Source organism: Xiphias gladius, chromosome 10 (assembly GCF_016859285.1).
Source record: "Xiphias gladius isolate SHS-SW01 ecotype Sanya breed wild chromosome 10, ASM1685928v1, whole genome shotgun sequence".
Classification (NCBI taxonomy): domain Eukaryota; kingdom Metazoa; phylum Chordata; class Actinopteri; order Istiophoriformes; family Xiphiidae; genus Xiphias; species Xiphias gladius.
In genome coordinates this window covers 21,263,891-21,291,558 of record NC_053409.1, presented here as the reverse complement: position 1 = coordinate 21,291,558, position 27,668 = coordinate 21,263,891, and the positions used below count along the sequence as shown (strand labels likewise).

The window sequence follows — 27,668 nt, the reverse complement described above, 5'->3', positions numbered from 1 at the left end:
ACTAGAAAATACTTCTTTAGCACTATTTCTTTACCTTCATCATTGCATGCGAAATTCTTCATAGATATTTGTCTTCACTTACATTCGCTGGGTCATTTTATGAAACAGGTGCTTTTAATACTTTTTTTTCTTTGCCATGCTTTGATGGAGTTGATGTGAGATCCATTAAATTATCCATGGCCTCATTCTCACCTTCTCTCTGAGGCCAGACAGCTGCTGTGACAGCTGGATATTTCTCTCCTCCAGCTGTGCAGTGTCCTCCAGAGCTTTGGTCAGCTCTACCTCCAGAGCAGACACACAAGCTGCCAGCTAACACAAAACAGCCACCAATTAACTACCCACTACGACCACAACACTATGATGACCATCAGTCTGTCACGACATATTGTTTACCTTGTTTTTCTCTTCAGCAGGGAACGCCTCCCTCCTCTCGTTTTCCTTTATCAGCTCTGCCAGCTGCTGTTGCAGGTTCTCCATATCAGCAATATTTTGGACATTTTTCTCCGACAGCATCCCATTCTCATCCTCCAGTTGCTGGCTCTGAAAACGCAGCTCTGAAATCTGCAGAGGAGGAAACCCATTAACATTTCATGACCTGTTTCTGACTGTAGAAAAGACACAGAGCAAGCTGTTTCGAAAACTTAATTTATCAAGTGACATGTAAAGTACCTGTTTCCTGAAATTTTCTGCTGCCTTCTGAGCTGCGCTCTTCTCTTTTTTTAAGTACTCCAAAGTTTGTCTAAAATGTAACGAGCGGGGAAAATATCCATTTAAACGACAAAAGTAAAATGCAGTGATATGATTCATTGAAAATAATAGTTGGTGTTTCTTACATCAACTCTTCCTGGGCCTCTTTCAAGTCCTCTTCCTTCAACGCAGCAATCTTTTGCCTGAGGACAAGGTTTTCTTCAGCAAGACGACTGGCCTCAGATCTATAGACGGAAAAAACTACATTAGACAAAGTCAAAAAATAGATACTTAAAAGCTACAATCCACAGAATACACGTTTAAAATACATCAGAATTGTTCAGAAATGCTTTGCTACATATTGATTAAAAGAAGCTTGTTCTATGAATTACACACATTAAACTTGCTAGTATTTGCCTTTCTACTGGTGGTCCACAGGGATCAAAGTACCACAAATGTTGATCAAGATCTGTTGCACCGCACAAAGGTTTAGGGGCATCAGGACGGTAATCACATGTAGGACATACCGCACTATGTTGTGCTTGGGAACAAAAGGAGGAGCACTCTTAAAAATCAAAGCACCAAAGGGTAGGGACAACGAGAAGCCACGGGAGACATGGGAGGACGGGATCCTAGTTTTTCTCCACGTTACCTATGGCTCTGTGTTGTTTCATTTAATGTCTGCGACTTGTCCTGGAGGTCTGTGACGGCTCTGCGAAGTTTGGTGTTCTGCTTCTCAAACTGTTCACAGCATTCCTCGAGGTCACTCGCCGTCTGAACTTTAACCAGCAGCTGACTGGTCAGATCCACCAAATCCTCCTCCGTGGGGCTCTCTGACTGCCCAGCGTCTGGATGCACGGCTGAAAGAATCTCATCATGCCTCTCCAGTTCACCGAACAACTCTGACAGCTTGGTGTTTTCTTCCCTCATCCTGCTGATCTCATCCACAAGTGAAATCTGCTTATCTTGGAAATTGTGGAGAATATTCATCCTGCTTTCAAGGCTCCAAACCCTCTTTTCAAGTTCACTGTTTTGATCCTTAAGTTTGGCATTTTCACACATGCAATCTTCATATCGAATCTGAAGATCTGTCATTTTTAAGGCCTTTATCTCTAGCTCTTTGATGTGCTCCATTAACAGGATCAATTTAACTTTTAGGCTATAGTTTTCCTCCAAAATCTGGTGGCCAGTTTTGATTTTTTCACTGTTATGAGCCAGAAGATTCTCTAGTATTTCTGTCTTCTGTTGAAGCAGAGAAATCTTCTCATGTAGGAGAATGTTCTCCTCTGTAGCGGTGTTATACAAAACCTGTAGTTTATGGAGAGAGCGATCCTGACCCTCACAATCACCATCTTGATCCAGATCTTCCAGACAATCATGTGCGCAGTCGGCATGCTCATCCTTTAATATACCAGTTAAATTTTCACAGTCTGAGTCTGAAACCAATTCAGCTTCCTGGTTATGGTGGTGAGAGTTATTTAGTAAACAATTAACCTCAACATCCTCCAGATACAGTTCACCAGGGTCACCCGTCTCCTCCAGCACTGATGGATAAACCACAGTCTCATGACACGGCTCATCTTCAGGGGAAGAGCTTCCAGAGTTCAAAGTGGGTAAATCTCGAGGTTTGTACTCATCCTCACATGATTCAAGAGCTATTTTATTCTCACCATGTGTTGCATCTTTATCAGCACCCACACCTTCAAACACCTTAAGCGATGGGAGTGGCTCACACTCCATCTCTGGGGAAACAGATTCCTCAGTGTTTTCAATTTTCTTTGATTTAGTGTCTTCTTCATGACAAAGTCCAATTTCTGTGGAACAACAGCCAACATGAGGGCCTTCTTCGGGGCTTGAAACTCCAATTTGGCATTCAGAAACAGTACCTATTTCATTTTCACATCCCTCACCAACACCACTGGCGTTTTTAGACCATGTGTTATTATTCTCAGTCACAACAATTTGATTGTCATGTTCTCGGTTCTCAGCGTCATCCATCCCTATTTTTGGCATGTTGACAACTTCATCATCATTGGTAGTAGGAGCCTCTTTATCATATTCATCATCAACATTTATGATATTTTCAGGGCCTCCATACCCTGCATCCGGGGTATCCATTACTTTCCCTGCATCAATATCTTGTTCAAGCAGAAATGGTGACAAACAAACTAGTTCCTCATTAGAGGAATCTGTAGGAATAACAAAATCATTGATCCGGATTTCAGGTGCCAAACGTGTTTCCTGTTCTTCACCGGACAAAGAAATACATTCTCTGGTGTTTTGCACCTCCTCTGTAAATGTTTTTAAGTCATTTGATTCCCCTATTTCTTTTTTCTCAACCTTTTCCCTAGAGGCCAAAACCTGATTGAGTTCCTTCTCTAGCTCTTTAATTCTTACTATAAGCAGATCTCTCCCTGCTATAAGCTCTTCACTGTCACTCTCAAGATTATCTTTTAACTTCTCCTCAAGAATAGAAGTATGTTCCTGTAACTCCCTCCTCTCGAGTTCAAAGTCCACTACTGCCTGTTTAAGTAGCATCTCCAGCTCCTCAATCTTCATCTTTAAATCATCTCGCTCTGTTAACAATTCAATCCTTTCTTTTATCTGCCTCTCAGACATCATGAGGATCTCGTTGTATTTTGCCTCGAGTTCTGACTGGATACTCAGATATTCTTCCCTCTCCTGTTTAAAATCTTCCACTGTTTGATTTAACAGGAGCTCAATCTGAAATGCTTTGTTCTCAGACTGAGCAAGAAGCTCGTCTTTGGTCTCCAGGCTTTCCTGGAGACGGTTATGGAGGTCATTCAGCTGCCTACTGAGCTCTATCTCTTTTGTCTGGGCCATACTAACGAAATCATCCAGTTGGTTCTGCAATTTCTTGTTCTTTATCATCAGTTCTTCCAGTTCTTCCTTGTGAATACTTTCAAGCTTGTATTGTTCTTTTGTCCACTCTTGATTCAGGCTCTCTTTTTCCTGCTCCATGGACTCTTCTATCATTCTTCTTTGTTCCTCAGCATTCTCAAGAGCCTTCTGTATCTGTGTCTCCCAGTGGAGCTTCTCCTCACCATGGCTTTTAACAAGCGCCTTCAGCTCACTTTGGTAGTGCTGTTCCAGTTTTAAAACATCAGCCTGAAAACGCTCTGCAATAGATTCTTGATCACCTGAGAAACGATCTTCCACTTCTTTAATTCTTTGGGTGAAGCTGATCTCAATTTCCCTCCTGTACATGGTTATTCAATGATTGTTATGGCAACAGTTTTGAACTCTTACTAGTACAAGAAATTTTAACAATCCTGACCAAATACAACTTTTTTCTTATTTTAAAAGGAATAGTTCAACATTTTGGAAAATCCACTTATTCGCTTTCTTGCCGCAAGTTAGATCAGAAGATCGATAGCACCCTCTGTATGGTAAATATGAAGCTACAGCCAGTAGATCTTAGCTTAGCATAAACAGTGGAAACATGAGGGAAAGAACTAGCCTGGCTCTATCCAAAAGTAATAAAGCCACCTACCAGCACCTCTAAAGCTCTATAATTAATATTTTATATTTTGTTTATTTAGTCCACACAATGCTTAAGTATAGAAATGAGAAGTTGTGGTTTTACGGGGAAACAGTCTGACACACAACCCCCTGTAAAACCACAACTTGTCATTTTTATACTTCACTATGGATTTAACAAATAAGATATAACGCGTTATTTGTGAACTTTGGTTCAGGTGAGGTCGTGGACATAGCCAGACATTTCCCCCTGTCTTTAAGTCTTTATGCTAAGCTAAGCTACGCTACGCTAACTGGCTGCTGGCTATAGCCTTACATGTACCCTACAGCTGTGCGAGAGGTATCGATCTTCTCTTGTAACTCTCGACAAGAAAGCAAATAAGCAAATTTCCCAAAATGTAAAACTATTCTTGTAAATAATGCACTTTTAAAAAAGTTACTATGACATAAATGAAATTCTGAAAAATCTCTCAAAAGTCATGGGTCTCACCTCTCTTGAGCGATTTCATCTCGAAGTTTGTCCAGCATGCTGCTGAGTGCGTCCCTCTCCTCAGTGTGCTTTGCAGTCAGTTCCTTCACGGCCTCTCGGTGGCTCTCCTCTAGACGAGCCCTCTCCTCTGATGTTAAATTTTCTAGTCTCTTCTCCACCTCCTCTTTCTCGGTCTCAAGCTTCTCCCGCTCTTCATTCAACCTGTCCTGGAGCATCCCTTCATAATCCTCCTCCAGCTGCAGTCTCTCCCTCTCCCACTCCTCCTTTAAGTTTTTCTCCCTCTGCTCAAACTGCTCTTGTAACTCCAGTCTTTCTTGAAGTATTCTTTTGAGTAAAGTGTCCTCATGATGGTCCTGAAGCTGAGCTCGTTCAATCTCCCACTGCTCTCTGAGCTTGCTCTCCTTCTCTTCTTGTTCCTTGACAAGTCTCAACATCTCTTCCTCCAGCAACACCTGCAGAGACTCATTATTCTGCTCATCCAGCTGAGCCCTCTCTTTCTGCCACTGCTCTGTAAGTCTCTGCATGATGTCATCCCGCTCCTCCTCAAACCTCAACTTTGCCTCCTCTAGTTTAGACTCCAGTTCAGCCTCGTGGCTTTGTTGGAAAAGTTCCTTCTCCCTTTCATAATCATCTAACAACTTCTTCTCCAACTCAGCCTTTTCTTCCTGCAATTTATTTCTCCCCTCTTCAAATCTGGCTTCAGCAAGTCCTACATGTTCCTCCTCTAGTTTCTTGACCTCCATGGCATGTTGTTTTTTCAGTTCCTCCATCTCAGTGTGAAGGTTTTCATCCATCTCAGCCTGTTGGGCTTCAAGGGTCTTCAGCTGCTCCTCAAGGTCTACAGTGTAAGCGTGGGCCTCCAGCAGCTTTTGTCTGAGGTTTCCGACTTCCTCCTCTTGCAGATTTTTGAGCTCTTCCCTCTCCTCGGCCTGCTTCTGCTCCAGACAGGTCTGCTCCAGCTCCGCCTGCTCTAGCTGGCTCTGGAGCTCCTCTACCTGGCTCTGAACGGTGGCCATCTCCTCCCTCAAAACCTGGACCTCCTGCTGGCACTGGACAGCTAACGCAGCCTTCTGTTCCTCATGGGTTGCCCTCTGCTTTTCTACCATCTTATCAAATTCACTGATCTGTAGCAATAAAAAAAGTAGAGGAATTAAAACGAATAGTTGAACATTTTGGGAGTTACATTTATTTGCTTTCTTGCAGAGCTAGATTTGAAAATCAATCTCTCTTTTCTGTATGGTAAATATGTAGCTACAGGCAGCGGCTAGGATGGCTCTGTCCTATATAACAAAAACTGTCTACGGTAAATAGGAAGCTACAGCCAGCAGCAAGTTAGCTTAACGACTACTTGTAAAGACACATCTCACTCTCAGCAAGAAAACTTCAAAAGTACTTTGAGGCACAGGAACCAGGAAAATCCAATTAAAGTACATATCAGTGGCTAAAATGCCACATCATGCCTCAATTCACAATACTGATACTGCATCTATATGTCTCTTCTCAGTTTGTTTTTAATAATATAATTCACAGATGTTTGAGAAATGTGAAATATGTGCTATCTAGTAGACTTACCTTGCTTTCCAGTTGGTTTCGCAATTCTTCCATTTCCTGAAGGTGTTGCCCCTTCAGCTGCTCTAGCATCATCTCTGCCTCCAGGCTCATGCTGAATGGCTGAACCTCCTCTGAACCGATGCCTGCAAAAAAAATCAAATTAGAAGTTTGTGGCTGGTGACTTGTTTCAGTGCAAAACATGTGTGTGTCATGAACAGATGTAGTTAGAGCTCTGTGACGAGTTCTTTAAGGATTCATTTTAAGTATAAATGATATAAGTATTCATTAAGCCTACCTGGATCAGACTCCATGCCTGGGCTTTTACTGTCCAACTCTTCAGAGAGAGGTTTGTGGCTGGACTGATGAACACGACCAAGACCGTGGAACTCTTGCAACTCTGACTGCAGCTCATCAATACGATCCTGCAGCTCCTAGAAAAAAAAAAAAAAAAGACAATTATGTGTTAAACATGTTTTATTCATTTAATACGTAAAAATAATGAATTCTATCACTACATACAGTACAGGATTGTCTTTTTCACCTACAGTTCAATTTTTCAAGGTATCTCAAACCCAGTTTGTAAAGCTAATATCACTGTCGCCACATCTTACCCTGCACTGAGCTTCATAGCCAATGCGCAGTTGTTTAATACGTTCTTCTTGGAGGAAGAAGTCTGCACTGCCAGGGTCCAAGTCTCCAAACTACAGAAAATAAGAACATACATAAGTCAAGTAGGCTTATATGGGTTCTTCCCAAAGCAGAAAAACAGCATGATCCAACACCCATAACAGAAAAAAAATCAGCTTTATGTAACGCCAAACTCTCATGTATAGCCACAGAATCCCTTGGTACCTTTTCTTTCATTATGTTGTCCAAACTTGTCTGGAGTTTTGTAATATGGCTTTGTGCCTCCAGTAGTTTTTCCGTGCTGTCCAGCAGCTCCGTTTCAAGACGTCTATTTTCCTGAAAGACACAAATAAAAACGACATAGGTTATGTTTACGCAAATCAATCAGTTATTCCCTTTGGATAAGCAGATGATAGTGTAATGTATAGTGAGAAAACTGATGTTAAGATTTTTACATGGAGCAATTTGGTCACTGAATACTTTTGTTTGTTAATAAATATAAATGCATATTTTAGCAAAGATGCACAGTACATTATAAACATCACAAATTATAGGAAAAAATCCTTCTGGTACCTTCACAGAAATGGAGAGGTGGTCTCTGAGAAAAGATTCATCCTCCCTGATCTTCTCGATCTGTGTCTCCAGTTCCTCTCGCTGCAGGCCCGCCTGCTGCTGGATCTGGTCCATCTCCTTGATCAACTCTGATCGCACTGCTGCTAGCTTCTCTTTGTGGTCCTGCTCAAGCTTCCTGTAGACATTCATCCACAGAGAATACAGAATGTTAATGCTTAAATATTGAAAAGTACAATAGTATTAAGATAGTAAAATAGTAATATAGTAAGTAAGATAACATAATGCTGACTATAATTACAAATATGGTTTTATTTCTGTCAGAATTTAGCAGGAAACTACATTTAGCTGACCATATGTCTCCACAAACTTGTAAATTATTTGCTTCTTAAAGGGGGATTATGTATTTTGAAAAAATAAAATGAACTCCATATATTTTTAAATGTAATCTCATATACAAAACTAATTAGGATCAACTCCAGTCTCTATGAATGGACTAGATGGATAAGGGTGACAGTTGTAATCCCTGAGCATTTTAATCCTTAAAATCCACCTCAGTAATGAGGCCAAGATAAAGGAGGGTTACCTGAGCTTGAGGTTATTCGTTTGTTCAATTGCGGAGTGATGCTCGTCCACCTCAGTGGCGAGCTGAGTTTTCAACTTTTCTGCTTTTTCCAGGTCAGATCGGATTTTCTCTTTCTCCCTGAGTTCCCTGTCTACACGCTCTCTGACAAGAGAAAACAACAGGGATGATGATAATTGTACAAAGAGTAATGTAACATGACAAATGACAATAAAACAAACCAACAAATCATCTCGGAGGTTCAGTTTATCTTGTTTTGTTTCAGACTAATCAGCAGCTCTATAATGATTCCAAATATAGTTAATCAAATATAAACAAAGAGTACTGAGATCTGAATGAACTGCATTATATTGATGAGTCATACTCACAGGAGGTGTCTAATCTCAGCTTTGAAGCTCGCCAGTGCTGCTTGGTGAATCCCATTCTTAGTAACGAGCAGCTCATTTTCAAGTGCCATGGTGAGATCACTAAGACTCAGTTTGCCATCTAGGTTGAAATTCAAAGCCTGCAAAAAAATAATTATGTATTTGTCTTTTTGGAGTTTAATTAACAAATTCTTTACTATTTGCACTGTGGAGTAAAGCAAATGGAAAACTGTCTTTTGAAATTTTGTAAATAACTTTCTCCTAAACTGCACAAACTCTGTGACATCCTGTCTGCGATCAGCTGTCTGTTTTAAAAATGTACAAATGTATTCCATTCACACATTTAAAAAGCTAATGATAACTAAGACTAATGACCACAGTCATAATTACAGGAATAAGTATACTGCTGTACCTGCAGGATCTCATTGCTGTTTTCGATACCTTCTTCTATCCAGGCATCCAGGATGTATTCAACTGCAGTGAAACCAGTACCATCATCAAGGGTGGAGAAGAGGCGCATGCCAATGGTGCTGGTCAAAGCAGAGGGGGTGGCAATCCTACGGCCTCCCTCATCAAAGGGCTGTATGGAGTGAAAATTTTATTTATTTATTTATTTATTTTACTTGCGTTAATCTCCAAAATTCTACTTAATGCATTTCGGGGGACCAAATGCAACCTGAGATCTTGCTTTCAAGTACTCTATTACAGAGACAAGAATCTTTACCTAACTTTTTTCATATCATGGAAATTTGCGTAGAAAACTCTTTAATAAAGCTAAAACAAATAACCAGTAAAATTAATTAATAAACAACAAGGGAATTGCGCTCACATCCTGTAACCAGGTAGAGCTCAGCAAACAAATGCGGCACCTGAGTGGAGTGATGTCGTTTAAGCTGCCTGTAGGGTGTGGAGGCGGATGGTGTGGGGGGTTTGTTGTGGTTTACAACCCTGGATACAAACTCCTGAACGTTCATCACTCCATCGCCAGTTAGACTCAGGAGCACATCTCCATTTATCTGAAAAATAACAGGATGTTTTTCTCAAAGTAACATTTCCTAAAGAGACAGTTGCAGCCATATATGTATGTATATGATATATGATCAACAGTGTAACAGAGTCCTTGGGAGGCAGAAAACATACTTACATTTTTGTGGACTGAAATTGTCTAAATGAGCTATGTAATCAGAGTAAAAACCAGAAAAACGAGGCAATGCAGGAATGCATGGCTATTTTCCATCAATAAATTATGATCACATTCATTTAGAGCCATAATCCTGTTGTTTTGCGAAGATGTATTTTCCATTGTGTGCCAGAGTGCATTGAAATGCAGTGGGATTTTGTAGAAACTCAAATTGATTTCAAATCATTTAACTCAAGTATTGATAATGAGATTTAAAAAGCTGCCCTGAAATAAACAGTTTCTCCATTCAATATTTAACTAACCTCCAGGCCCAGATGCTCACAGAGAGCAATTAGTTCGGTGTGACTGGCACATCTGTCCCATGATATGGCCAGCTCCTCACAGGCTTCCTGCAGCCTCTCCTCTAAATGGGTTGACAGAGGAACGATGGATCCCCGAGGTGTGCTTGGCTCATCGGGGTTCCAGAGATGCATCTGGCCTACACACCAGATAAAAGACTGTGATCAGTTTCTTACAGAAATCTTCAGTATGAAGTACTTTTCTAAAAAATAATGCGACTTTGACGTACCTTCTGCCTCATACTCTGTGCTTGTTTCGTGAGCATTCCAGCGCTGTTAGAGACAAAAAGAAATTGAAATTAATGTCACAAAGAGCCTATAAACAGTCAGCTCAACAGCTTCACTGGTATCAGTCTGGCTCTCCTTTAGCATCACTTTTAAACAATCAAAATATAGAAACTCATCTGTGACAAAAAGAACCATATTAATGTGGTACTATGGCCAGCAGGCAATTTTTGTCCTGTGACAATCAGCCGTTTATAAATTCAAACATGTTTTTAAATTAGGCAAGGTTGAGTCTGGTTGCAAGGGGGGCTGGAGTGTCTCTCACAAAAAGAAGAAGAAAAAAAAAAAAAAAACACACACACAAGAGAGCTTTTGTGATGGCACGGGCCCTAAGGGAGGGTCAGTGGGTAAATCAGGAATGCTGGCAATAATAGACATATGCGTAGTAGATGCATCAGAAAAATCAACACCTTGTCTTTTTTTGCTCTTAACAGACTTTGCACAAACTCTCAAAAAACTCAAAAATAATTTAAGTTCTTGTGCTTTTCAAGAAATGCCAAAGGAGGAGGGGGTTTCGTTGGGTGTGACCCACTGTTCTCCAGCCCCAATCCCAGCGTGGCCATCTATTGTTTGGGAAGCAAACAGTGAGGGAATGAAGAACAGATGGGATACTGCAAGTGGCGTTTTGATACATGGTGTATAGGAATCTGGGAGGGCGGGAGTAGTGGGGCTCATTGTTCCTCTGTCACAGCTAAAACTCCCTCCTCCTCCCCAAACCCCAGGCCTGCAGTCTCTGTTGAGGAGCACCCCTGACCCAGCCCCATCTGCTGGTCCCCAGGCCGGACATTATAGAATTGTTGCGACCTAGATTAGTCAATGCCAAGACACGCTTCAGTTCAGTGTCTCGAAAAGCATTTGTCTTGTCACTGGCAGGCATTTGGGCTGGAGTCACAGACAACACGCAGAATATTAACACATCCATCCACACATAAGCTGGACTGGCCAACATTAGACCATTTTGGTGACCAGTTGGAAACTTTTGTTTGTTGTGATTTATTCTACTGTAACACCTCCATGCTTGCACGCTCAACCTGGTATTAGTATTAAAAAAAATGATCCTGTTGTCCCAAGGCCACAGCAGTCAACAAATCCTATCCTTTATTTTATTTTAATTTATTAATTTATTTATATGAAAAACTTTAACATAGGGATGCATCTGACCATTATTTATTAATCTGTTGATTAAGTTTTTCAAATAATCAATTAATCATTCAGTGTATAAAATGTCAGAAAATAGTTTCACAGTTACTTAGGGCCCAAGGTTATGTCTTCAAATTGCTTGTGCAACCAAAACCGAAGGATATTTAATTTATAGTCACATAAAACAGCGAAAAACAGCAAATCTCCACATTTGAGAAGCTTGAAGTAGTGAATTTTGGCACTTTTTCTTGATAAGTCACAAAGAGCACAGAGTACTGATTATCCTTACATATGTCAAACAACTCTCTATGTCAGCAGTAAAGGCAGGATTATCCAAGAAAAGGATCTAGAACATCAACCAGAGGAGCCAAGCAGAGTGTTCAGCTGTGCCTGGCCAAGGCTGAACTGATGTTGTATAACGCCGTCACACTAAAACCTGTTGCACTGAAGCCACTGCAATCCTGTGTTGACTTAGGGAGGAATCTCATGTCAATTTTAAATAAAGAAGAACACTTGACAGCAAATGCTGAAGAAACTGACAACCATAAACACTACAATGTGCACCTCTCTCTCTTTTTATCTGCTGAAAAAACTGATACGTTTGGACATGATGTAAATTCCTTGTCCAACACATTCACAGCCAGGGCAAAGTTCAACTTGACACTGAATTGAATCATGAAACATTAAACTGGAAACACTGCATGATGCTACACGAACTTTGCGGGTACATCTTGATTAGCCAAAGCTTATTAAAGAGTAATTATTCTCGCAGTGTTATTTACAGACAGTGCTGCTTTGTTATGCAATGAACAGAGCTTTCTGAATCCTGCGTTTGATTGTCTATATTACATCTCAGGATCTCTCCTGAATGCCACTAAGCTGATTAGCTAAGAATAACACCTCGCCACCGCTCTGTGGCTGCAGAGAAACACGGTACTTGTAAGGACAGGAGGCGATAAGGACGGCAACTGAGTGTCTGGAGGTTCAGAACAGTGCTGGAAAAACTCAGAGGACATCAGTCTTAGCCTTTTACCTCACGCTTTCTGGGAACTGCTGAGTCATAGATGTCCTCCAGATCCTCTCCCTCTGCCGGGTTTGCATTGGTAACTTCGGATAAGTCTGAAATAGGCTCTATTAACTCTGGCGTGGAGCGGCGGCCATAACGTTTACTGCCCTTCACAAACTTTGGTTGAATCTCTGGAGACTCTGTGGGGATATAATGACAAGGAACTGTAAAATCATATGATTAGTGTGACATCTACTTGCAAAGCCTTTTTTTTTAAAAAAATTTAAATATGCGGAAGACTGACAACATGGTTAAACTGGGTTTCTGCAGTTAAATTTAAGACATTTTACGACCTTTTGAATACCTCATAGCATGCAAATTAAAACCTATTTTACAGTCATACCGTCCAAAAAAATTAAACCAATAGGGACAATATTGCCTAGAATTTTTTATTATATGCATTTTTTCAGATTATAACAATAATTCCTAATTATATAATTAATTTAAATAATGTGATCTAGACTTGGATAAGCAGCAGAAAATGGATGGCTAGATTAACCAATGAAAAATGATTCATTAATTTAAGTTAATTTATGTTTTTGCTAAAATCCCATTATGAGAGAATGAGCTTCCTAGCTACTGTGACTAGCAATAGTCAAAGTGATTGCTGTGATTGCTATGGGTCTGACGGTGCTGACTGAAAGTCTAGGAAAAAAAGGATTTTTTTTAATGAAATTTAAGACTTTTTTCTATGGCCTTTTTTGAAGGAACTAAATTCAGTGCTTTTTAAGACTTTTCAAAACCTGCAGATACAGGAAAAAAAGTTCAATATGTACCTCTCTGAAAGCACTAACCAAAGAATCTTAAAAACAAACCTTCCCATTTGTTTAAATAAAACAGAAACTACAGGTCACCAGTGTTTCAGGTGCAAACTTCAGAGAAATTGAAGGGAACTTGGGTTTACTACACTTTATGCTTCATTGACAGTAAGACACACATGCTGACAGTGAAATATTAACTTCAGTTCACATCACCTCGTAACACAAATATCTTGCATGATATAGTAGTGAATAGTCTGTTAATGTATTTATTTACCATAAAACCTCTCAGATTATTCAAACAAAAAGAAGGATCAAGATATTCAAGTGGATCGTGACATTCAACAACTTGTGAACACAAATATATTTTTTCAAGAAAGAGCTTAGTATTTAAGCACTCACTGACTCAGCTACACCGATAAAATACCAAGCCATGCCAACCATGACTGTGCAAACAGTTCAACTGTCAGCTAATTGGCTTTAGGTCTACGCTTTTGGCTATGTGCCTCTGTATGCAGGTTTACAGCATGGGGGCTGTTCCAGTTATTACGCTTGCACCGTCACCTTCTCCGCTTGGATGGCTTGGTGAATGGACACGGCCTTCTTAAGGTTCCATATTAAACTGATACTGACATGACACACAGATTAGGTTAATGATGCGGCGTCACGCTCTGTACTTGGTTTCAGGCTGATGCTGCAGGCATTTTAAAGTCATTTGTCTGTGTAACATTTGTCCGTTACCTGGTTTTTGCAAGGTTTCCTGTTCTGCTTGAGGTGGCTCGATGGTTGATGACAAAATCAGAATCAGTGCATTCTTGAAATCGTCAAAGTCAACCTGGAACAAGAATTTAAGAAAGAGATTACGCACTGGAGTATAGTTCTAAATAAATGTGAGACTTCTTTGTATAAAATGCAAACAATGCTTCGTATGTGAAGCAAAGCAAAAACAAAGCAAAATTTCACGAAATTCCTTAGACTGGGTGTAATGCCCTGTGTGCCGGATGGCTGCCGGGTGTCCCTGGGTGTCTGGGCGGAGGAGGGTTTGTCAGAGCTGGAGCGGGGAGGTCACACTTCAAGAATCAACAGCTGCTAACCCTAAGTATGGTGATTTCCTTTGTGCTTCGGAGGCTGGCAGCTTTAGGTGGGGGGTTTTCTTTTTGACCTTATTGTTGGATACCATGGGCAGGCAATCAGTTCACTGGCCCCTCTGCTAACATTTACCCTGACCACACACCCCAGCACTCGCAAGACAGTAGCCATCAGTCTGTGCACAAGTTTGTAGAAAATGGAAACTTGATGCAAAAGTTTGGAGGTAAGCATATTGTAATTTATGCCATCCTTCTACTTTAGGCCGAAAGGATAAAAACTATGTACCAGGGATCTGCTGAATGTACAATGCAGTTTTTACAAATTCTATGGTTTGAAGTCCAATTGTACACATCTGACCATTGTCCCCTCCATTTCATACATTTCCACACGTAGCACCCACAAACGAATGCATCTGTGGATGGTGATTAACTGGATTGGTTGTCCTGACAACAGACACATGGGATGAGGGCTGATGGGGAAAAATTTTCTCCTCAACAAGGCGACTAATAAAGCGCCAAAAAGCCTGGAGACACAAAGACCTGAAAGCCGGAGTGGCTCACAGGCATCTGCCAAAATCAAAGGGTGCAGAGGACCCCATGCAAAGGAAAGCCAGAAGGCCACGACTCACATGAACATCAGAAAAGGAACAGTAATTCTCTTATAAAAACAACTTTTCTGAGAAAAAGCACTCCAAAAGTTGCACACCACAACATGCCAGAAATACCAAGACATGCAGCAACCGCTTTTTCCACAGTTTCAAAGATTATCACAGCAGCTTCTTTCAGGGGCCGCGGAGTAAACTCACCCTGGCAGTGAGGTGGTCCTGGTTCTGCAGCAGTGCATGGAGAAGAGCTGGTGTGGCGTCATCCAGTTGCAGCGACTGGCAGAGGTCAGAGAGTTCCTCTGGGCACAGAGAGCCACACCCGCTTGTGTCGAAACTGTTAAAAACTTCTTTCAGGCGCTCCTCGTAGTGGTCCTGCTCTTGGGCGTCATCCATCCCACAGGACAGCAACCTGCCCTGAAAAAAAAAAGGAATAAAAATACTTGTTTTGTCACATTTTCCTTTATATTTTCGCTGATATCCACAATGATATACCAGAACATTACTAGCCTTCAACTTCACTGTTACAATTCAGAAAATAAAAATCAAAGCAGACATAAGAGGTCAAAATATCTTCACTCCACATGTTCAGCATAATATATCAAATCACTATGAAACATACTCACAAACAGGGTGGAAACATCTATCTCAACAGAATGCGTTCCAAACAGCACCTTCATCTGAAAGTGTCACTGAACGACTGAGCTACCAACGCAGCGCTACAGCGTCATTTGTGGCGGAGGCTTTGGCTAATCCAATTACAGTGATTAGACAATCAGGTAAATTGATAGACATGGCCAAGTCTGACACTGACCATCATTCTCTCCTAACACTGTGCTCAAACATAAAGCACCAGCAGTCCACGACATGACAGTGCCATACGTGACAGGAACATATAAACTTTTATGTAGTTTATACTTTGATGTGGCTTAAACACATTTCAGAATTTTTATAAATAGTATCAATGAATAATATGTTAATATTTTAGAAAAGTATTTGTTTTTTTTTAAAAAGCTGACAAAATAAAAATCATGAAGTTGATAATGATAAAAATGATATAAGCAGCAAGTTTGAAGTTTTTAGACTAAATGCTATGCATTTGGTTATAAAGACCAAGGACAAAGACAACAACATGGCAGTGAACCAAGTGGAACAAGCAGCCAGGGACTAATTGAGAAGGTTAACCCAGAGCCTTGTGCCAACTCTTATTGCCTGGTGGCATCAGTTACAGACACATGGAGAAAGTTTTTGTTCTTTCTATTGGGTTGCATCATTTCCGTAACTGAAAAACAATAAGAACCAGTTGACGGAGAGCGAGGCCTTTTTTTGGCCCAAAACAGAAGGCTTGAGCTCAGCACAGTAAATAACTGCTTAGTGCTTCTCTCAAGCAATAAGAAAAACCCAAACAATGAATCCTGGGTAATTATCTAGGATGATAGTCTATTATTTTAAGAGAGGTGAATGCGAGAGGTCGTCATGGGTCAGAAAAAAAAAAAAAAAAAGATACCATGTATCTGACTTTAGTAATGACATAACTCATAGACGCAATAGCCCAGGTCAGCCACCTGAAGCTTAAGGAAGGTAAAAGTCAGTTAACATGACTGGAAATAGCAGCTGAGAGCGAAAGCACTCATCTACTTCTATTTTTACTCACAAATACTTTCCACAAATTTTATGTCTGACTTCTGCACCACTTCATCTGATGAACACATTTCTGCACACTGTGTAAGTGCTGGGACTGTTGGGACCAGCACTATGTTCATATTGTGTCATTTTTTACTTTGATTTCATGTATTATCATTAAAACAATAAACTTAACTAATATTAATGTTAACTGTACTTTTAACTGCCTCCTTGAATGCCTGTGTGTATTTGTACTATAAACTTTTTTTCTTGCCAATTTCTGCATTTTATGCCCCTTTTTCTAACATAAGCGTTACATATATGCTGTGTGTGACACCTTGTAGAATTACGTTTGAAATTAAGAGCATACATTTATATTTAATGAGTTGAAATTTCCGAGTTTGGGCCCAAATATATCTATACAATGAGCACCCGACTGACCCCCTGCTTTTCCAGCTGCTCTCAGGGCCATCATCAAGCACTCGGCCAGGTGTCCCCCACACCCCAGATTCGGGGGAACCCATTCACCACAGACAATAGGCTGTTCACAAAAAACCAAATCAGTATTCTGCATCTGCACATTTGAGCAGCTTATGAAATGGGGGAAAGAAAAAAAACAAAAACATGGCTCAGCAGTATGGCAGCTTATCAAAAGCTGTCATGTTTAGTAAGTACGCAAAGAAATTGTGCGACAATATCAAGAAATGATCAAAACAAATGCAGAAAAATTGCAATACATAACAGATCCATCCTGACCATATTTCAAGTTTTTACTAAATGAGATTTTCTCCACGCACTTTGCTCATGTTTTCACACTAATTCAGTTTGGTTTCTGCAAGCAGCCTCTGAGCCCATTATCCTGGCAGCCCTCCTGCTCGGCCTGGTCACAGTGGCTCACGGTGTCCGTGGGCTGACAGCTGCTGAGGCTAAAGAATCACACCAGTTCAGGTCACAAGAATGAGGTCAATCCTCACACCATCCCAGCATTCACTGGTACTGATGTGACTGGTAATCATCCCTGGCAAATTTCAATCTGGAGAGTAAAAATTTCAAAACTTTTCTTCTTTAACATCGGCCTGATGATACGCTGGTGGTCTTCTTTCGGAGGGGAGAAGAGTGTGGAACAAAGAGTCCTCCATCATTCATAGGCCTGGGGGTTATTTTAACATGGTCACCTGTTGTCTTTTAATACAATCATGTTTGGAAGAAATAATGCCAATGAGCAACTCCGATATGCAATTCTCCTCAGTCTTATTTAATAAATAAAAACACACTATTAATGATGTAACATAATGAGACTATAATAGAGAATATTCAAGAATGTCTAACGTTTGATCTCGCATAAGTGTGCACATATTTAAGTATCTTTTATAGGTGATATATTTATTCTGTTCAAAGTGTCATGCATGATAGGAATCTGAATATGTTGGGATTATGGAGTGTTGGTCAGACGAAGCAAGACATCTGAGCATGTCACCTTGGTCTGTGTGACATGTATTTTTATGATTTACTGTCATTTCATCGATAACATAATTGGCAAATCAATCAATAATGAGAATAACCCCAACATCAAGCTGCATATCACTGCTGTCACAGGGATACCACGCTCCCTTGGTTCTCAAATCAATTTACATTTCAACAGCTTTCACATGTCCCATTAAGTGAACCTGAGAGAAAACACTGCTCGACTTGGGCTAAATGACTCATTTTCAAAAATCAATAAATCTTGGTGAGATCATTTGCACACTGCTGCGCAGTCATCTGTCCACCACAGCGTTTCCCCGACGATGTGAAAACTACGTTTTAGTTTTAAAAATCGACTATTTTCAAGGCCATACATCAGTTCATAAAAACCGAAACGGCTTTTGTCACTACATCCCTAACTCTGAAGGGGGGTTGGGTCGGCTGTGAAATCCCGTATACAGGAAAAGCAGAGGGAAAAATCTGAAAATAACATCTCGTCTTACCAGTACTTAGTCATCTTGTAGCATCGCTCGTCGGAGACTCTGTCAAAAGTCGCCTTAGCGATGCCGTTTGCTCCACTAACTGACTGACTGCACCTGTTTAAAGCTCAAAAAGTCGGCTGTGAGCACGATATTAGCCCCGGCCCACCGAGAAGTGGTTTATCTATCTCAACGAGTCAAAGGGGACATCCATAGGGAAGTGACGGGCTATGCTAGCCGGGCTAATTTATCGGCAGGCGCGCTGGAAGTGAACGGTCAGTCGGGGTTGCCGTTGGCTGACTTCATCCCTAAAGATTTTACGTTAAAACACGGAGGAGGAAGCATCCGGCAAAGAAACGACTTGCTTTAAAACTGTCAACAACAACAAAAAAAAAAACACTCACCGAAGTGTCAGAACTTGGCTCCTTTTCCAACTGAAATCTGCCGATTGAACGCAGATTTTAAAAAATAAAAAAAAGAAAACAAAGGAAAAAAAAAACACCAAACTTTTACAACATTTCTCTCGCCGTCGCGTCGTGGTTCCCTGCGCAGGTAAATCAACCTCTCCCCAGAAAAAAAAAAAAAAAACAAACCAAGAAAAAAAGGGCAGTTACTGGGTAGTTTGGCTTATGGAGGCTTGCTAGAGACGTTTCATTTGCACACAGCACCGGAGAGCGTTTTCCCTCTACGGGGTATGGTGGCTGCTTTGTGTCCTCGGCCGTGTCATCCTCCTCCGGCGTGTAGCGGAGTTTGAAAAGCGGCCGGTAGAGGAAGGGGCGGTGACCGAGAGCCTGCGACGGCCTGACTGGCCGCAGCCTGCCCCCCCCCCCACCGTGGCCCAAAACCAAGGGTGAAATGAACAAAGCTTTAAAAGACAACGGAAGCTTCCTGTTATCATTAAATCTACTTGGCTTTTGCTCATCCGTTCATCCGTATTCAGGCATAGAGAGGAAACTCTTTTTTCTGGCACCTAACCAGTAGCCGTTGTTTGAACCAGTTAGTTGAACTAGGATCCACCCATCCTTCCCAGTTAACCCTTCTGTTTTGCACTGTCTTGCACAAGGGAAATTTGTGATCTGATGCTACACCGCTGCACCGACTTCAGTGCTTTGGAGATGTTAAACTTGGTATTACATGGGCCTTTCTGTGAAAATGATGACTGCCAGTTTAACTATAACAATGGGGTGTTCCTTCACTCACAGTCATGGGAGGAAGGGACTGGTCAAACATGTTATTTGACAGATTTTAAAGCCCCCCCTCCCGTTCCACTCAAAAATGTGCTTCGATCACTGTTGCTTCACGTGGATGTGTGAGCTTCGCTGGGCGGAGTGGTGTCTGCAGAGTTTCACAGGTTGTGTGTCTCTGTGCTCAGCTTAAACCCGACGAGTATGATTTGTGACACTGTGACAGGCCAGAAATGATCCGACATGGCAACTTACACAAGTGTTTTTGGGGAAAACTTGAAGCCTCTAACGCACATACACTGAGAATGGGCTTTTCTGTCCAATACTTTTAACTATTGGACACAGGAGACATTTTGTGTCCAAGAGTTCAAACATTTTAATAAAAAATATTTACATACCGGTATTTACTCATGGACTCTTTTGACACTTTTTCTGTTCGATTTTTTTTTTTTATACTGGTTTACCTTTTCGTCTAAGAATAAGCACCATGTTGTCCAATGAAATAGTAGAAATATCAATAGTAGATTTTGACACGAAGCCCCTCCTCAAGATTAGGTAAAATTGCTGGAACTACTCTAGCACCCTTATTAGTGTACATTTTTACTGTGCTTTAGTGGTGCATATTACCAAAAAAGTGCCATTAATTAAATCCACACAAAGTGATCGCCACTCAGACCACCTGGGGGCCTTTGCCCCCCTGCCGTCGACTCGATAACCGAGTGAGATGTCGACCATTCCAGATTTCGCACCGCTCCAGTGCTTCATCATGATTTGAGTTGTTCATTTTTTTTTATTCACTTGCTGTACGTGATTGTTCGTATTATCTTACTATTGTATAGTTGTTTTTACTTTTGTACTTTTTACTTCATCTTTCCTAACTGCGTAATGAGCAATTGTAACAAAGCAAATTTCCCTGCGGGGACTTAAAACAATAGGGCAAATTGGTCCGACTTTGGCCACTGCTGCGGAGCATCACCATGTCACATGACATTAAAACCTCGCAGGATGCAGGCAGCCACAGTTTTCTGAGTCTGGGGCCTGGGAACCACCTCTGCGATGACAGAACTTTGCCCTAAGTGGTTTATCTTATTGGTTATCGCTACCAAAGGGGATTCAATTTATTTGATCTCCTTCTGGCAGCTCATTTTTTTTACATATGGGCACCATACACTCTAGTTTTAATTTCTAGCAAGAAAGCTGTAAGAACAGTTCAGGAGTTTGTTATTGTAAATGAAATAATGCCCTTGTAGGTCATATTTTTATCTTTTAGATTTATTTTCTTCTCACTCTTCTGGCATTATGGCCGTTATTGATTTTTTTAAGGTGTTGCTCTTGCAGGTATGCCATGTGTGAATGTACCCCCCATACGCCTTGACCCATGGCCCTAGATGTTTTCATAAAACATGACTGAGATTTAATTTCATGTGTGTCAAAAGACTAATGTAAACTTGTATCTGGCCTGAAAATTTTTTAGAACAACTTATTTTTGGGTGAGTAAACAGTGTGTATAGGTTCTGCGAAACAGTCTGACATATTGAGGGTGACACTCGTGTTTTTTAAATAAAAAAAAACAAAAACAAAAACGAAACTGCTGTGCACGCCACCAGATCCGCCATTGCTACGGGAAGCGGAATGTGTCCGACTTAACGGCAGTGTTGGCATACTCCACCGCCGCAGTCATCAGCTGTTCGCGTTCACCGTCAAGTCAGTCGAAGTCAGCCGACGTCAACCGACGTCAACCGAAGTATAAAACGAACGCAACTTCTGACTCAGAGTCTGATCTGGGACCCTGTGGCAGTTGTGCACTTTTTTTTTTTTTTTCGTGGTTGATAATTCAGCCTTGGTCAGTCCAGCAACTTTAAATCTACTAGATAGGCAAGAAATATAATTTTAAACATATACGGGAGTGCTACTATGCTGACATTAAACGAAAACGTAACCATTTGAACGCCTACGGTTCTAAAAGTCAAAGAACATCAATACCCACAATGCCTTGCACTGTGGTGACCTTTCAGCTGGAAGTGTTATTGTTTTTGTTTTTGTTTTTGTGTTGTTTTTTTTTGGGAGTGGCAAATTACCGGTAGTAGGAGCATTTTTATTACCAGGCATGGATTTTTTTTTTTCACCAAACCCGTGTGATTTGTTGTCATTGTGCTTGAGTTAAAAAAAAAAAAAAAAAAAGACTCTCACTTCCTTGGCGACGCTTTGAACTTTTATCAGTAGCCTACGTAGCTGACACAATTTCTCCTTTCCAGCATGTCTGAATCACTGTATCACATGTTAACCAATAGCACACAACTAGTCTCAGTTGAACGTTGACCGCCTTTTCCTCTGTATTTCCCAACCAGTCGTTTCACCAGGAGAGGAGCCTTCAGCCGGGTCCGCCCTCAGTTCACGACTGTCGCAAGCAACCGGGGGCACACCGGTTTCGGACAGCGGGCCAGATTTCGTCGCTGCACAGGGGATCGGGTTTCGATTATGGCAGGAACGAAGAGAGCCGTGTCATTTCTGATCACCGTCTACGTCTCAGTCCCCGTGTTTCTCTACCTGTTCCCCTGGATACTGGGCCACGCCATATATGCCCACTTGTGTAAGTAATGTGTTTTTTTTTTTCCCCAGTCCGTAGCGTTTACTGCAAATAGTAAGCTGCAGATGTTGACATCTTAAATCAATATTTGTGTATTCTGAATTTCAGAAACACAGAGTGGGTGACAAGTCAAAACTGCTGCTGTGCAAAAGGCCCCATTGTATGTTGTCGTACTTTATTGTAAAGACCCATGAGCCTGCAAACATTCACAGTTTGATGTAATACTGTATATTACACTGATGTTACGGTTTAATGTTTTAAAAACGGGATTTCCAAAGAGAATAAATAAATAAACAAAATAATGCTCAATTTTCAATGAAAGTAGAGTTTTGACTGATTCATTTCCACTAGTTCTGTCAGCAGGATAAACAAACAAAAAAACAAAGCAGTGCTTTACTATAAATAAAAAACAACAACCAGATGTAGTGGCAAAAACAGAATATCTCTGACTGCAGCACTGAGTTGTAACTCACAACTTCAAACGATACGACACAATACTAGGGACGAGCGATATAGTTGAACCCAATAGATGCCAAAGATTTACCACGTCACAAACATTTTATGCTCATTGCACTTAACTGGCCTGCACTTATACAGCACTTTTCCCATCTTATTGGCCACTCAAAGCCACAGCCATCAGGGGTATCGTGCACAAGACCCCTTTTGCAATGTAGACTGGAGGAGCCGGGGAATCGAACCTCCGACCTTCCAGTCAGTGGGGGACCCGCTCTACCTCCTGAGTCACAGCCGCCCAATTCACTGTGTAATGCATTAGTTTACACAAGACTCTTTTCAAGCATGAAACAAAACTAGTACCTACACAACATTCTGTCACTCATTAATCAGAGCAGCTCAAATTTTTAAAACAGTTACGGAAAAATTACCATATTTCAATATGACTCCACTGAAAGTAATAAATGATAATACTGAAGTACTGCACATGCAGCTCTATACGAGACGATATGATACAATGTGATAGTACAATACAAATAATGTGGTACATCATGATGGGATATAAAATATCTAATATACAAAAATCATACTGACCTTGTGTGCTCTCATGTGCTGCAGTGAGGTTTCCATTGTTTGTGGATCTTGGCAAACCTGAAGATGTTCTGAACCACACATGCAACTTCTACCTGAACACAGAGGAGGGCATCTCAGTGGGAGTATGGTAGGTCATTTGTGGATTCCTTTTGTGTCTTTTGAGTGCATCAGCCCTTGAAAATACCACAAGCCCATGCACATTTGGTACAGGTGGCTCCTGAGTGAGTAGGACTGCGATCTACTCATTTAGCAGCACGGGACCAATCAAAAACCTACTGTATGACTTAAAACACAAGTGTATTTGTTTGTGATGCTCTGGCTTTCTCTTCACTCCCTCTTTATCTTTGTGTCTCATAGGCATACGCTACCTGTCAACCAATGGGAGGAGGCTGTGGGAAAAAACCCCGAGTGGTACTGGGAGACTCTGGGAGACGGCCATCCTGTTATTATCTATCTCCATGGAAACTTAGGAACCAGGTGGGACTCGAGCGGCAGGATAGAAACCCTTGAACTGATCCTAATGGAGTCTAGTGGGTATTGCATGACTGCTCAGACCCCCGGGTTTAGCCACAGACACAATGCGCACGCGGATTTGTGGATCAGAGTAAATGAGTCTGAAAGCCCATTGTTTGTTTGTATTCATTGCTCTCTTGTCGTTTGTGCAGGGCGATAAATCACAGAGTAGAACTGGTGAAGGTAACGTTTATGTTCTAAAACTAATTTTTGGTTTTGACATTAAGCTTTAAGATAAAATTCAGATTTTTGTGTGTTGCAGATCTTAAGTACCGCAGGGTATCATGTCTTATCTTTAGACTACAGAGGTAAGATGCTTACTGTTGCTCTTCAGCTGATCCTTTTTTCTGCCAAAGACAACTGAGATTTTACAATGAAATCCTTGTTGTTTGGGGTCCTGGACACCTTTGGTCCTCTTTAACAGCTCAAAACACACTTTTAACATTGGTTTGCAAACTTGATACTTCAGCATGATATTGAACTTACAACATGTGTCAGAAGTCTGCTACAGAAAATGATGCATCACTTCTGTTTCGGGTCTTGGAGACCTCAGCTGTAAAACATGGTTAAATACAATGGACTTTGGTATTGACAGTACTTTTTACGCAGCGTTATCCCCGGTGCGTTTGGATTTTTGTGAACGGAGTTTGATAACGTCTTTTTCATAGGAGGTCAAGAAACAACATACTGTGCATTTCATTGTTTGTTACTGACTTTTTTGGCAAACAAAGGGAATATTTATTTGTTCAGGCATAGCTCATATAACCTATAAAATCTTAAATAATTCCTTATTTGGTGTAAAAACAATACTTTATATCATTTTTCATATTTTGTCACTTTCTGCCACAACCCAAAATTATTATTATTATTATTATTATTATTACACATACAGCAGTGGAAAGAAGGCAGTGACACTTAACATAACTTTATATAACACACTAATGTTGTTATAAGCAGATATAAGGATACTGTAAGTGTTTATTAATGTACAGTATTTGTCAATAGTTTTGTCAACTTTTTTCTTTTCTTTTTTTCTGCTTATACAGCAGCCTCCACTTATACTTACATCTGCTTACAGCTACATTATAGTGTGTAATAAACCATCTATTAAATGTTATATGCTGCTTATAAATGCTAAATAAGATGACTTAAAGTAAATTGTTATTAGTAAAGCCGGTGTCAGTGAAGCACAAGGGGTTAAAAGTGGAAAGTTTATTCAGGTGTAAAACAGAGCATATGTCATGTTTTTGATGTAAAGTTATTGCATTGTCACTCAAAATACATTGTTGTCTGGACAGGATCATAATTTTGAGGTTGTAATATGTCTGATAATGAGGTTTTGGAGACTCCAGTGGGGAGCCAAGCGAAGCCGGATTGACCAGTGACGCCCTCTACCTGTACCAGTGGGTAAAGAAGAAAAGCAGAGGGAGTCTTGTCTGTTTCTGGGGACACTCACTTGGCTCCGGGTTAGTTTCTCTCCAGACACTTTGACCAGTAACGTCCGCCGTCCATGGCACTAATAGAGATAACTGAAAAGATCTGAGTAAGAAAATTGATCACAAATGTTTACAAGCTATTCTTTCTCATTTTTTTTTTTCTAGGGTGGCAACCAATGTTGCTTTGAAACTGCAAGAGCAAGGTGAGTTAAAGTTTCTAAAGGCCCTGCACAGTTGTGATAAACCCACTCTGGTGATTTTGATTATTAATTTTGGCTGATTAGAACTTCCCAGGACTGTGTGGGCGTGTATAGACTGTTCTTGATTGGCATCCCCCTATTCTCCTGTTGGCTTTGCTGTAACTGTTAGTGTGGGACAAATTGCTGGCTACCTTTATTATCTCTTATTACTCTTGCTGTCCAGTGACCCTCATGGGATAGGACTTTTTCACAGACGGCATTTTGACCCATCACAGCGGGAAAAGCACAGGGGCAAATAATGAAACGAATGATGGCTGAATTCCAGTTAGCTGCGTCGCTTGAGGGCCCTGGTTTTTTAGCATGCTGCCTGTGCCCTAAATCCAAACGGCATGATACCTTTCTAATCAGGTGCCTTCTCCTGGTTAAGTTTAAATGACAGTGGCAATTTAAAGTCACATTTTAAAGTGGTTAAAATATCGTATCATTTCCTTTTATCATGAAACGGTTAAGTAAGTTAATTTCTTGCACACAAAATAGTATATTATAAAGATTGCTATTGAGGGCATACTGTTTACAGATACTACTGTATATAGTATGGAACTGAGACAAAATCGGGTCATGAGTATAGTGCCATGTAGTCATGTGAAATTTTAGATCTAAAGTTGGTACCACGTCCATTCATAATTATTCTTAAGTATAATTTTGGTCACTGTCTTTAATATCAGGGTCTGCCATTGATGCTTTAATCCTTGAAGCTCCATACACAAGAATGAGAGAGGCCGTAGCCAACCATCCGCTCGCTAAGGTGAGGCCAGCTGTTACATTTCGGTCTGTCTGCAGCCCCTCAGCGTGTTTACCAATCCATGGAAAACACAGCTGTATAAATTTTGTCTTGTTTCAGTAGAAAGTAACGCATGGAAATACAATTAAAACAAAAAAAATGCTGAGCCAATTTCAGAGACAGTCAAGACTAAATAAAGAGGCTGAGAGACTGGATAGACTGGGGGAAAGAGAGGTGGATGATGTGCAAAAAAATGTGGAACTAGACTGGAATTGAACCCACAAAATGGTGTTTACATAAAATTGATCCAAGACCACCGATGCAACACAACTCATATTTTACTTCACAACCCCCTTTTAAACTCAACTGCTACAAATGTAAAGTTTAGCTATATTAATAAAGCCTCAAACAGCTCACTTAACACTTACTCTATCCATACTCTTCTATTACTAATTTGGTAATATTGGTTATTATTGCTATATGCGTGATCACGATTAATTTTATTTGTATGTATAAAAGTACACAGGATATTGAAAAAATAGTTTTGTTTTGTTTTTTTGTTTTTTTAATTTGGAGCATCTTTTCTTCCAGATGTACATGTTCCTTCCAGGATTTGAGAGCTTGCTTTGGAACATATTGGAAAGGAACAAAATAGTATTTGCAAATGATAAAAAGTAAGTATGTTCGAAAAAAAGAAGAATCCTGTTTTATTTTACTTATTGGTTTATTAGTTGATTAGTTTTCTTTTGCACAACAGTGTGCAAAAGAATGTGATAAAACTTTCATATCACAGCTTCTGGTGTGCATGATTTGGGTTTGTTTACTATTTTATTGAAACCATCTCTGACTATAATTATTTAACCCCAACACCTACACAGTTTAAAGACCTTGACCAGTCCACTTCTTATACTGCATTCAGAGGACGACAATGTTGTACCTTATCACATGGGTCTGAAGGTACAGTAGGTCTTCATTTCATGCTTCTCCCTCTCTGCGAAGGTAATTTCCTACCGGACGTTGCTGCCTCTTTGCTGAATTACTCATTTTTTAATGTCTCCAGCTGTACCAGATATCCCTCCAGGCTCAGAAGAAATACAACACAGACGTTCAGGTCGAAATGATCTCTTACAGTGCGAACCTTGGATTCTCCCACAGCAACATCTACTTAGATCCCAATCTGTCAAAAGTGGTTAGGTAAGTTTATAGTTAAAGTTGACATAGATTTCATGATGCGTGTTCGTGCAAAAAAAGCTTAGATAGATCATTTTTGTCTGTGGTATATGCTGTTTACTGATCATTTATATGTTTTTGCAAAAGTTTTCTGTGTTGTTCCTGCAGACACTCTCCATAAACAACATTTCCCTCAGGAAATCTGAATCATTTTAATATTCCATTCACTTCTTGTTGCAGGGGATTTCTACAAAAGCTGAGACAGTAGAGTGGCTTGGGAGAAGTGCGTCTGTTTTGCAGGTTTTTGTTGTTTTGTTGTTGTTTCTGTACTGATAAATTTTTGTCACAAGTGGCTGAATGTCTAAAAACTGAAATAAAACTACTTGATATGA

The 27,668-nt window shown here is 40.5% G+C and overlaps 3 protein-coding genes across 10 annotated transcripts in view; 1 reads left to right on the top strand and 2 right to left on the bottom strand.

Annotated features, from left to right (window-relative positions):
- Nucleotides 1-19,108, bottom strand: part of nin (ninein (GSK3B interacting protein)) — a 27,631-nt gene extending 8,523 nt beyond the window's left edge. For 2 of the 6 annotated variants that reach the window (XM_040137224.1, XM_040137230.1), the window contains exons 1-20: nucleotides 18,763-18,909; nucleotides 14,997-15,209; nucleotides 13,844-13,937; nucleotides 12,312-12,484; nucleotides 10,084-10,126; nucleotides 9,818-9,993; nucleotides 9,244-9,390; nucleotides 8,787-8,954; nucleotides 8,378-8,514; nucleotides 8,013-8,153; nucleotides 7,430-7,604; nucleotides 7,082-7,192; nucleotides 6,841-6,930; nucleotides 6,525-6,660; nucleotides 6,251-6,372; nucleotides 4,679-5,802; nucleotides 834-932; nucleotides 670-739; nucleotides 394-561; nucleotides 193-309 (exon numbers count right to left, since the gene is read on the bottom strand). In XM_040137224.1, coding sequence (XP_039993158.1) covers nucleotides 193-309; nucleotides 394-561; nucleotides 670-739; nucleotides 834-932; nucleotides 4,679-5,802; nucleotides 6,251-6,372; nucleotides 6,525-6,660; nucleotides 6,841-6,930; nucleotides 7,082-7,192; nucleotides 7,430-7,604; nucleotides 8,013-8,153; nucleotides 8,378-8,514; nucleotides 8,787-8,954; nucleotides 9,244-9,390; nucleotides 9,818-9,993; nucleotides 10,084-10,126; nucleotides 12,312-12,484; nucleotides 13,844-13,937; nucleotides 14,997-15,188 — 3,483 coding nt within the window. In that variant the 5' untranslated portion in view covers nucleotides 15,189-15,209; nucleotides 18,763-18,909. Of the gene's footprint in view, nucleotides 1-192; nucleotides 310-393; nucleotides 562-669; nucleotides 740-833; nucleotides 933-4,678; nucleotides 5,803-6,250; nucleotides 6,373-6,524; nucleotides 6,661-6,840; nucleotides 6,931-7,081; nucleotides 7,193-7,429; nucleotides 7,605-8,012; nucleotides 8,154-8,377; nucleotides 8,515-8,786; nucleotides 8,955-9,243; nucleotides 9,391-9,817; nucleotides 9,994-10,083; nucleotides 10,127-12,311; nucleotides 12,485-13,843; nucleotides 13,938-14,996; nucleotides 15,210-18,382; nucleotides 18,568-18,762; nucleotides 18,910-18,972 lie in introns of those variants that run through there. The other 4 variants (XM_040137225.1, XM_040137227.1, XM_040137226.1 and 1 more) reach the window with 4 other exon arrangements.
- LOC120795359 lies at nucleotides 1,042-2,678 on the bottom strand. The gene has a single exon (XM_040137232.1). The coding sequence runs from the start codon at nucleotides 2,425-2,427 to the stop codon at nucleotides 1,336-1,338; it is 1,092 nt and encodes a 363-aa protein (XP_039993166.1). The 5' UTR covers nucleotides 2,428-2,678; the 3' UTR covers nucleotides 1,042-1,335.
- Nucleotides 18,890-27,668, top strand: LOC120795360 (lysophosphatidylserine lipase ABHD12-like). 3 transcript variants are annotated; one of them, XM_040137235.1, is made up of 13 exons: nucleotides 18,890-18,910; nucleotides 21,891-22,132; nucleotides 23,201-23,303; nucleotides 23,534-23,653; nucleotides 23,842-23,872; nucleotides 23,952-23,997; nucleotides 25,026-25,155; nucleotides 25,291-25,328; nucleotides 26,051-26,130; nucleotides 26,698-26,780; nucleotides 26,985-27,063; nucleotides 27,167-27,300; nucleotides 27,517-27,668. In XM_040137235.1, the coding sequence occupies exons 2-13, from the start codon at nucleotides 22,021-22,023 to the stop codon at nucleotides 27,542-27,544; spliced, it is 984 nt and encodes a 327-aa protein (XP_039993169.1). In that variant the 5' UTR covers nucleotides 18,890-18,910; nucleotides 21,891-22,020; the 3' UTR covers nucleotides 27,545-27,668. The 3 variants fall into 3 exon arrangements, with proteins under 3 accessions (XP_039993169.1, XP_039993170.1, XP_039993168.1); XM_040137236.1 differs by lacking the exon at nucleotides 18,890-18,910 and adding an exon at nucleotides 21,553-21,647; XM_040137234.1 differs by lacking the exon at nucleotides 18,890-18,910 and adding an exon at nucleotides 21,592-21,622.